At 45.1% G+C, this 11,358-nt stretch overlaps 1 protein-coding gene and 1 long non-coding RNA gene across 2 annotated transcripts; one reads left to right on the forward strand and one right to left on the reverse strand.

Moving 5' to 3' along the window:
- The first annotated feature begins 967 nt into the window (after window positions 1-967).
- LOC113831933 lies at window positions 968-5,393 on the forward strand. Its single transcript, XR_004771317.1, has 2 exons — window positions 968-1,140; window positions 4,699-5,393. It is a non-coding gene; the product is annotated as an uncharacterized LOC113831933 (long non-coding RNA).
- A 3,606-nt stretch (window positions 5,394-8,999) lies between these two features.
- Window positions 9,000-9,314, reverse strand: LOC100756416 (40S ribosomal protein S26). Its single transcript, XM_027431668.2, has one exon. It carries the CDS (start codon window positions 9,312-9,314, stop codon window positions 9,000-9,002), a length of 315 nt encoding a protein of 104 aa, XP_027287469.2.
- Window positions 9,315-11,358: the final 2,044 nt, after the last annotated feature.

An 11,358-nucleotide genomic window follows, 5' to 3' on the forward strand; every position in this document is an offset into this window, starting at 1 on the left:
CAATCTCTTTGTAAAGGAAAAAAAGAGAATTATGATCTATAAATGAATACTTTGTATTGGAGTGGATTTTTATTTATTGATACAAATTTAAGTCAATTTTGTTATATGTATATTTCTCCTCTTGTTTAGGTATTGTGTTTATACAGCTCTTTTAAAAATGTAATACATAATTAAATAAGATTGTGTAGAGTCACCTATAATAGTCAAAACTTAAAGTTAGATTAGTTAGGTTTTCTAGATATACAGAGATGTATTTGAGATGGATAGATATTCTTCAAAACTTTCAAAGACCTGCAGAATATGGCGTTTAAAATGGTTTAGGTTTTTCTTGACAGTGAGACACAACTGTTCCTGGCAACACCAATTACTTCAGAGAGGAAGAAGGGCATCAAAGAAACTTGTTATGGAGTTTCTGCCTTTGACATGGCAGAAATAGCCATTTGGACAAGAAACTGTCCTTGCCTGGACTGTTTTGACTGTTGTTGTACAAACTGGACATGCAGGACGCACAGCAAAGTGACTGCTGAACTTGCAAAACAAGATGTACAGTCCTAACGGGTTCCTGCTTCATGGAAGAGTCTGACAGACATTCTGCAGGACACAGAGAAGCTGCCAATACAAGTGGACAGTTTAAAACTTCCTGCTTCACCGAGAAGTCTGCCAGGCACACTGTGGCCTATAGGCTGAAGATGGATGCTCCAACGTTACAGAGAAACTTTGGGTGACTGACCAGGCAGTGAGATGACTCTGTCAATTCTATAGTTTATATATTATCCTTCTGTGGTCTTTGATGGAGTTGAAGAAAGATAGTTATTAAAAGATAAATTACGTGTAAGACTTTAGACTCATAAAGATAAGATAGATGATAGAATATTTTCTTTAAATTTTGCTAAATGTTAATGGACTAAATATTGTTAACTATAGTTCTTATTTGATAACTGTTTTGTTATATATAATTTTACTATGTTAAAGTTAAAACCCTTCTTTTTATTTAGACAGAAAAGGGAAATGTTCCTCTGTTAATGAATAAAACACTGATTGGCTGATTGGCCAGACAGGAAGTGACATAGCTGGTCAGAATTAGGATATAAGCAAGGGCAAATGGGAAATCGCTCTCTTCTCTGTGGAAATGCTTAGGAGGTAAGGTGTGCTGTGGCTTGCTCCTTCTCTTCAATCTCTCATCATTTCCCTCTATATCTGACTCTGGTCTTTTATTATCTAGACCAATTAAGAACTCTTTTTTTTTTTTTAATCATTATACTGCTTTTATTTTTTCTTTCTCTCCACATATGGTCTTTTTATTAAGAATATTTTTTCTTTTTTAATTTAAATTAGAAACAAGCTTGTTTTACATGTCAATCACAGTTCCCTCTCCGTCCCCTCCTCCCCTGCCCCCTCTTTGCCCCCTAAGGAGGGTGAGGCCTTCCATGGAGCATCTTCAAAGTCTGTCATTCCATTTGGAGCAGGGCCTAGACCAGTGAAGTCACAGTTCTGAAGTAGAAATGAAAACAATTTTATGGTCACCCACAACATGAAGAACTGTATTAAAGGGTCGCAGCATTAGGAAAGTTGACAGCCACTGCCCTAGATGGTTATACTTTTCTCTGTGTTTGGGAAATTTCCTTTCTTTTCTTAAACAGTGTGCTTTCTATTGTACGTTTCTCCACTGCCCTGTGGTGTCAATGGCTTATACTTCTGCTCCTTCTGGCTATTACTCCTGAAGAAGGCTGGGCATTCATGATTCCCATGTTGTTCTCACTGACACCATGATGTTTGAAGGGTGTGTGAATGGTCCATGTCAAAACTCCTGGTTTCGCACTGGGTCTCTCCACATCATGGGGTGGGGAGAGGAAGGACGGTTGGGAAAAAGCAAAAAGTCCACTTTGGCCCATGGACTACACTGAGATGGTGTGGATGAAAATCTTGGCTCCCCTGTAGGCCTTTTATGACTTCTCAATAGTGGAAATCTTCTTTTGTCATTGGGTGGGGCCATAGCCGGGGCGGGACTATGGTTTTCTTGGAGGAGGGCAGTTATTCTCTAAAAGTTCCTTGTCCTATGGCAGAAGAGAGTAAGGTGCGAATAAGTTTCGTGTGTAGTTTTATCTTTTTCTGCTCCCATTAGTATTTGCAGGTATATAAGGCTTATGAAAATTCAAGGTGAGGCTTGCTTCAGGTCCTAAGAGCCTCCCATGGTCTCTTTCTCTTCTTCACCTTTGAAGTCTTTCAGGGTTTATGTCACAGATAATGCTCAGGGTCTTTAGTTGTGCTAGCAGGCAGTCTGTAAATGGTGACATTAGAAAGCCGGTTCCTAGGATTATCGTGACCACACTAGGCCTGTGTCATGGTCATGCTATGACTGCCTTATAAACGCTGCTCAGCTGCTCATCCACAGGAACACCATGGGACACCAAGGAGTTAGGTGAATCAGGGAGACACAGGGAGTCTGGGGGTGTCCTTAGGGAACGAACTTTCTAAGCCCCGTTTCTCTACTCCAAGGAACAGACGTGGAGGACCAAAGTTTCGGAACTTTAGCCATGAATACAGCTCAGCTGTGTTTTCCACAGCAGTGTTGCCGCCCTCTGTATTTACTGAGTACTTCGCCTCCGATGTGACTCACTTTCAAGGGAAACTTTGTGTTGCTCTGGGATGTGTGCCCCTGGCAGGAGGGTGGCTCTAACAGCTTGGGGCACGCAGGGCCAGCTTGTAGTCGTGGGGTCCTCCGAGGTCTAAACCCCAGCCCGAGAGAAAGGGGGACCAGACTTATGAACACATTTGTATCTATACCCTAACATGCATGTAAGGAAGATGTCCTCCTGGCAGCGGTACAGTCATGGGGAATCTCCAGACACAGATGCCATGCGATCCACGTGGTTTGGTGGCAGGTCACCCTTTCTCGGCAGGAGACAGGAAACCTGTTGTTGGTTCATTTGAAACTTTGCAACCACACCCTTCCTTCTTCCAGCTCTGAGGTACTTAATTAAAAAAAAAAAACAAAAACCCAACAAACTACCTCCTTATTCCCAAACATTTCTGAGCAGACACTCAGCATCTTTTCTTTGCCCCAACACCGCTTTTGTTCCTTTACCCTGTGACAAAATGTCACTTGCCAACACAGTTCCTCTTGAAACTGGGGTGAATTAAAATTTATCTCTTCGGGAGCAGTTGGGAGACCCCCTTTTGTGATCAGTGCAGAACCCCTGGGGGTTCAGCCCAAGCTCCACATATGCTCATCCCCTGGAGGAGGGTGCAGCTCGTAGGAGGTGATTCTGGAAAAACCCTGAATCTGTGATTCCTGCTGATGCTAGATTGCAGGACCAGAGGGCAGTTAGCACATCCTGGTTGGAAATCAGGGAATGGTACCTTTTAACCAACCCCTGTTTGTCTAGAACAATCAACTCCACTTTCTTGAAGAGTTCTGATCTTAACAAGACGAAACTCCTACATTTTCTATTCACCAAGCACTCAGACTTTCCCTCCCTCCCTCCCTCCCTCCCACCCTCCCTCCCTCCTCCTTCCTTTTCTTCCTTCCTTCCTTCCTTCCTTCCTTCTTTCCTTCCCTTCCTTTCCTTCCTTCCTTCTTTCCTTCCTTCCTCTCTTCCTTTCTTTCTCTAGCATTCACTCATTATTTTGTTTACTGCATGTGTGGCGGGGGGGTGGGGGGGAGGGGTCATAGGACAACATGCAGGAGTTGGCTTTCTCCTTCCACCATGCCGGGCCCGGGAGCTCAGATTCCCAGGCTCACCAGCAAGAACTTTTTCCCACAGAGCCATCTCGCCAGCCTCAAACACTCAGACTTACATCTGTCTCTGGGATGTAGCAGATGCTTAGTAACGGTTGGATGAACCTGTTCTGTCATTTTCCTTATTGAGCTATAACTTCCATTGGGCAAAGACTATTTAATGATTGAATTGTCAAGTCTTTTTTTTTTTTTTTTTTTTTTTTGATGTAAACTGCACAAGGCTTTATTGTTGTTTAACGAGCTAACCCGATGTTAGCTCGGGCCTTTCATCCATCCACCATGGTGGATGGCTAGGAAAGACAGCTCGAAGCCTCTGCATAGAGATCTTATAGGGCAGCGTTAAGGGAAGTGTCTAGGGGTACGCACAGGCTCGGCATGGGTGTGCCTCCAGCCTTGGAGGGCTTTCCCTGTGTTGATTGGTCAACTGGTTGTTATGGCCCACAGGCACTCCCAGGGTGGTTGCTATGCTCTGTGCATCATTGCTGTGCACTTGTCTGTAAAGCACACCCAGAGCCGTAAGGCATAGCACCACCAGCTAACTTCTGATTGATTCCTTGCCACGAGGCAGGCATTTGACCTCCTAGTGACCAAGGCAAGGTCAGGGATTGTCAAGTTTTAATACAATATTGCACATATACTTATAATGGATAACTATCAATTAAACTGCATTGGTCCTGGGATATCCCTTGTGATTTTCCGGGCAGCTTTGTGACATCCATGGTGAGGAGCAGGGGTTTAGAGAGGGGGATATTTATACAGACTCAGCCATTCTCTTTCTGGGGATCCTGGGGTATATATTTCAACTTCTCAACTCTGTTTCCCATGTGAAAGAGGGATAATGGTGACTAATAACTTAATTCTTTCAGAACCATTGAGAGGATTAAGTTGAAGGTGTTTAATGTCTAGTAAGTAATTATTATTATTGTTGACTTAGTGTCTGCTTTCTGTTTCTCATGCAGATAATTGGTTAGTTTGCCCCCACCCCCCACCAGGACACTGGAGAATGGGAGACTTTGAGCCCTCAGTTGTAAGTGAATTCTCTTCATCAAACCCCTGCCCTCAATGTTCAGGGGTTTAGGTAGAAGAGGCGTTGGAAAGAGTGTAAAAGCCGGGGGTGATGATGGATGACTCCAAGGAAGCAGTGTCTGATCCAGACACAACAGAGCCTGTGGTAGCACACACAAAGGCTTGCACAGGTTCAGGTCAGACAGGGTCCCGGCACTGAGAAGGGGAAGTGGACATCGTCTCTTACCCCTAACCAGTCTGCAACTGATACCCATTGGCAAAGGAAAAAGTCAGTTTTCTCCAACAGAGTCTCAGTGGGTATGTTTAACCACACTCCAGGGCAGGCCACAAAATGAACCCAATGGTATTTTTGTAGACTTTGTGTCTCATTTTGCTTTCTTTGGGTATTTTTTGTCTCATCGGTCTTTTGCTTCTTTATTTTGATTTCCACTTTTATGGAGTTCTCTTTTTTTGTGTGTGGGGGGTTTCTTTGTGGTTGTTGCTTGTTTTAAAGAGGGAAAAGGAGTATGAAGCTGGGTCAGTAGAGAGGTAGGGGAATCTTGGAGGCGAATCTGGGGGAGGAGGAAAACATGATCAAAATATTGCATGAAAATTTTAAAAAATAAAATACATATTTACTTTTTTGTTATTTTACTGAGTCTCACTATGTATCCCACTCATGCTGTCAGCTGCTGATCCTCTTGCTTTATCCTCTGAGCACTGGGATCAGAGGTGTGAGTCACTGAGCCTGGCTTGACTGGTGTGGTGGTTGAATGGGAGTGGTTTGAATGCTTGGCCCATAGGGGGCGATACTACTGGGGGGGTGTGGCCTCATTGTAGTAGGTGTAGCCTTGTTGGAGGAAGTGTGTCACTGGGGAGGTGGGCTTTATGTATTCCTGTTGCCTTCTGATCAAGGTAATAAAAGCCTTGGCTCCTTCTCTAGCCCACGTGTCTTAATCTGGCTTACTATTGCTATGAAGAGATACCAGGACCATGGCAACATTAAACTGTGGTGGCTCACCTCGAGTTCAGAGGTTCAGTCCATCATGGTGGCAAGCATGGCAGCACGCAGGCAAGCATGGTGCTAGAGAAATAGCCAAGTGTTCTACACCTTATAGGCAACCGGAAGTTGACTGACACACTGGGCATATCCTGAGCATAGGAAACCTTCCCCACAGTGACACACTTCCTCCAACAAGGCCATATCTTCTAATGGTGCCACTCCCTTTGGGGGCAACTTTCTTTCAAACTGCCACACCATGTCTGCCAGCACACCCCAATGCTTTCCTCCATGACAATAATGGAATAAACCTCTGAATTGCAAGCCAGTCCCAATTAAATGCTTTTCTTTATAAAGAGTTGCTGTGGTCATGGTGTCTCTTCACAGCAATAGAAAACCTAACTAAGACAGCTGGTTTTAAGTGGAAAAGATTAGCTGGTGTCATATTACCTACCAGAGATGGAGAGGGCCTGGGCTTCCTGGGTTGGGGGTTCCATCTAGAGGCCACATAAATGTGCACAATGTATACTGTGAGACCCACTGTCTGTGGGTGTTGGTGTTGGTGGGACACTCATGGTATGTGCAGATTGGCCAGTATGGTAGGCCACATACGACTATAAAAAGGCAAAAAACAGACCACTGCATGATAAGTGATGTCTTACATACAAAACCTTTGCATGCCTGGGGGCATCTCAATGTTATTGTTAAATTCCTTCAGTTTTTACATCTTCCCTGGGTTAGTTCGTACACACACACACACACACACACACACACACACACACACACAGAGAGAGAGAGAGAGAGAGAGAGAGAGAGAGAGAGAGAGAGAGAGGAGGGGGAAAGCACTGAGATCAAATTCAAGAGCTCTCTACTTAGATTTGGAATGAGATCACTAGTTGTACCGCCCTGGGCAAGTTACTTAACCTTTCTGCTCCTCCTTATCCTCTATTAAGCAGAGATAACAGTAGCCATTACTTAACAATGGAGACTTTAAGGGGCCATGTGATGGAATTCACGTAAGAGCCCAAAGCAACCCCTGGTACCCAGGACCAGCCTGGTCCAAGGTGCCTACTGCATTATTTTCAGGTCACTGGGGACCCCAATAGCTGACAGAAACAACTGAAGGGAAGGAAGAGGGACTTTGACTCCTGATTTTAGGGGCTCATCATGGGGTCTGAGGAGGTGTGGTAGAGTTCATGGCAGTGGGAGCATTTGACAAAGGCTGCTCATATAAAAATGAATCAGGAAACAGAGCAAAGTCAGACCTGGGGGTGAGAATAACTTTCAAAGGCTTACCCCAGTGACCTCTTTCTGCCTCCTCCTGAAAGCCTGTAACAAAGGGCACCATCTGGGCACCAAGCATTGACAGCATGATCAGGTGGGAGATGTTTTAAAGCCTAATCATAACACTCCATATGTTTGGACAATGTCAGTTGGTCTTTTCCACAGATGTTCTGCCCTCCATGTTTCTGGTCTCCCTCTCAAATCCTGCTCCATGCTCTCCTGTTCGGGCACTTGCCTGGGCCTGCTGTGACAGTGCCAGGGAAGATGACCTCAGCTTGGGAGTGCTTCCTGGTGACGGCTGGCTTCTATTTATATTCACGGCACAGGGTTTGCATGGAGGGTGCCAGCATTACAGATCAGCCATGTCATCAGCTTAACAGTTAGCAGGGTCTGAAGTCATCCTCTGCTCTTACCATAAAGGGTCCCAGGATGCCACAACATTGGAGCTGACATCACAACCGAGAAAAGCTCTGAAATAACACAGGGAACGATTGTCACGCCCGGGTCCAATGTAGGAAACATAAGGGCCCAGCATTTGTTACCTTTCAATGCATTCAGGACCTTTCTACAAAGTTTCTTTGCCAGGTCCTCCCCCTCTCTTTTCTTTATTTACAAAAAAGTTCAAAAGTCATCAAATACAGTTTTTCATTTGAGCTTAAAAACACCCATTCGGGGCCAGTGAGATGGCCCAGCCATGAACTCTCCCTGAGTGCTTGATCGCTGGACCTCACACAGTGGAAGAAGAAAATTGATGCCGAGAGTGGTCCTCTGACCTCCACACACTTGCTGTGTCACACATGTATGTACCAAACAAGCAAATCAATGGGATTAATGGATATTAAACACGTTTTACAATGTTAAGACGGTTCTTAACTTGTGAATAATATAAAACAGGGAACCGACCAGATTTAGTCATTCTTGACCTAGAGCAATAAATAGTTCAGAAATAGAGTTGGCCATTCATCTCCGTAGTAGAGCTAACCAATGGCAGATCACAAATATTCAAGAAAAAGGAATTGTGTCAAGAGCACTGGCAATGTTTTCTTTGTCACTATGAGTCCAACAACCGTTACATAGTGTGACGTTCTGTGATACACCAGACTTGACAAACGGTGATGGAAACCATGCAAGAGGATTGCACAGCATAAGCAAATACTATGTTACTTTCTTTTAAATTTTTCTTTTCTTTTTATTTTTGGGCAAGTGTGCATGGCGTATGTACTATACATGTTGGTGTGTGTGTGTGTGTGTGTGTGTGTGTGTGTGTGTGTGTGCTCCCATGTGTGTGCACAGGTGTGTAGAGGTCAGAGGTTGATGTCATGATGTCTTTCTCGGTTGCTTTCTACCTCATATTTTCATACATGTGTACAGTGTATTTTGGTTATATTTAACCCCCTACCCCTCCCCAAACTTCTCTCTTCCTTGACCCTTCTAATTTAGTGTCTTCTTTTTTTAAGCTCCTGAGTCCCATTTGTGTTCCCCTTATACTCTGAGTGAGGAGTCAACTCGTAGAGTATGGTTGAACGTCCAGGGGCCATTCTGTTACCCCATCAACCGCCAATAGCTTTTCAGCTAGGGGTGGGGCCTTATGAGCCTCCCTCCATCCAGGAGTGTTGACTGGACTGATCTTGGGCAGGTCTTGCGCAGGCAGTTGTGGCTGCTGTGAATTCATGAGAGCAGCTGTCCTGCAAGTCCTGAAGATGCTGTTTCTCTCCAGTGCTTCCCGACCTTGGCTCTCACACTTTGTCTCCTCTCCTGGAATGGTCCCTGAGCTTGGTTGAGAGGGTCTATGCATCATTTTCTTAAGGCAGACTCTGTCACTAAAACCCCCAGGCTGGGATTACAGATATGTGCTGCCCTTAGCTTTTTTTTTTTTTTTTTTAAAATAAAGTCCCATTTTATTTTTCCAAGCTGTTTTTTTTTTCCTTCTGTCTTCATGAAGCCATATCTTTACATGGGCTTTGGTGGCTGTCATGGTACAGCACCAACAGGTCTTAATTGTGGTGGGGGTGTTAGGTTCTTCTGGGCTTCCCGGGATTGATTCCTGACTACTTTGCTATGAATTGCACAGCTCACACAGTAATGCAGTTTGGGAAGCACGTAAGCACTGAAGATGCTTGCTTCGGATATGTCCCTGACAGCAGCGGCCTCTACAATGTTCCGAATAATAAACTTCTTAATGGCCTTGTCCTTGGGCACACACCGGGCACAGTTTGTGCAGCGAATTGGCTGCACATGGCAGTGGCCCTTTTTGGCACACCCGTTGTTTCCTCTTTTTTTGGTCATCTTGGAGCCAAGACCCGAAAGAGCTGCACTTAGCTTTTGTTGTATACAGCATTCTGCTTCCATGTATATCTGCACACCAGAAGAGGGTGCCAGATCTCATAACAGATGGTTGTGAGCCACCATGTGGTTGCTGGGAATTGAACTCAGGACCTCTGGAAGAGCAGTCAGTGCTCTTAACCTCTGAGCCATCTCTCCAGCTCCATGTGTCATTTTCTATAAGGGACGATGGATATCGGAATAAGGGTAGAGCATGTTTTATTTCTTTTTATTTTTTATTTTCCCCTCCCTCCCCTCCTCCTGCTCCCCCTGCCCCCCCCAGAGTGTGTATTAAAACCAATTTTCCATTGATACCGAGGGGCCACTGTATACGCCCTGTATCACTTCGGTGCTCCAGTGAAGTCATCCTTTAAGAGGGCCTGAGCTGTGGGCTCTCCCGAGGGTGTACTGAGCTGCTGCATATGGAAGGCATTCCAGGGTCCTCCCCTTGGGCCCTGGGGACTCGGGATGCTTGCACACTCTTCCTCTTATCACTGTTCCTTAGCTATTTTGGGCCTTTTTGGTTCCTTGCTCTCTGGGTTTACTTCTGGTTCCACACGTTCACACCATAAATCTGGAATGTTCCTAACCTTCTTGGTCATCCCCCCCTCCACCCCGGGTCTGTTTGATGTGTTCTGCATGAGCTTACATGTCGCTTCTCAAGCAGGCAGAATAGACAGTGTGATTGGAGATCGGAATATAGCAGTGCTTGGAGTGCGGGTGTGGGGGAGATGGGTAGATCCCCGGGGTGTGTTGGCTGGCAAGTCTAATCTACTTGGTGAGCTCCAGGCCAGTGAGATAATTTGTCTAAAAAAATAGAAGTTTTCTTATGAATGACACGCCAGAGTTGATCTCTGGCCCTTACAACACATGAGCACATGAACATGTACACACTCACACACACACACACACACACACACACACACACACACACACACACACAGAGAGAGAGAGAGAGAGAGAGAGAGAGAGAGAGACAGAGAGAGAGACAGAGAGAGACAGAGAGAGACCCCACAGAGACAGAGACAGAGATACAGAGAGAGATACAGAGAGAAGCCCTGTAGTGTTCTCTGCTATAGCACTTAGGACATCACGAGGCTGCAAGGCTGTAGACTGAGTCATTGAATAGCCATCTTCTCCATGCTGCTGTACACTCATGACATATGACATGGGGGCAGCTCTAATGGACTCATGTTGTAAGAGTCATGTTGCAAGCTCACAGTCTCACCTTGGTAAAACATGACACCCGGCCTGGTTTATAGCAAGTGCTCAACAGACACCCTGGGGTGGTGGCTGTAGCTCAATGGGTACAGAGCTTGTCTAGCATGTGCAAGGTCCTGAGTTCAACCCCAGCATCGGAATCAAAAATAAGGAAAACAGAAACAAATGTAAGCAAGAAGGAACAAGTACATCTTGTCTCCCAATCCTCTTGACAGCCTTGGGAAAGCATTTTCACTCCCCAGCCCCACACTGCGTGACTGAAGAAATCTAGGGAAAGAATTTTCACTCCCCAGCCCCACACTGTGTGACTGAAGAAATCTAGACTCAGAAATGTCATGTAGTTTCTGAAGTGTCAGAACAACAGTCAACGTCAGGGTCTCTGATATTCCTGCCATCATCTTTGTATACACGCCACGAGCATGCCCTCAGCGATGTATGTGCGTGTGTATGAATTTATCTTGGTATAGGTGGCCAAAGTAAGAAGGTTCATCCTGAGATGCTGCAGAGCGCCATGTTAGCTTGTCTCCAGGTTATGGGTCCCTTTCTAAAAGCCAGGAGAGTACCAATTTCTTACACATCCATCTAGAGGTGCCCTACGCATATTCACGATACACAGACATTCTTTATCATCTTCTGACGTGAGACAAATGGCGGCAATACACACATGCTGTCTTTCCCTTCTGTACTTGGCTATGTGTTCTAGCAACCCACATCTACATCTTCCAGTCACATTCCTAGAGGCATAACTTCCCTATTTATTCTTAGGGCTGAAGAGGATGTTATCATA

The sequence above is a fragment of the Cricetulus griseus genome, chromosome 10 (assembly GCF_003668045.3).
Source record: "Cricetulus griseus strain 17A/GY chromosome 10, alternate assembly CriGri-PICRH-1.0, whole genome shotgun sequence".
NCBI lineage: Eukaryota > Metazoa > Chordata > Mammalia > Rodentia > Cricetidae > Cricetulus > Cricetulus griseus.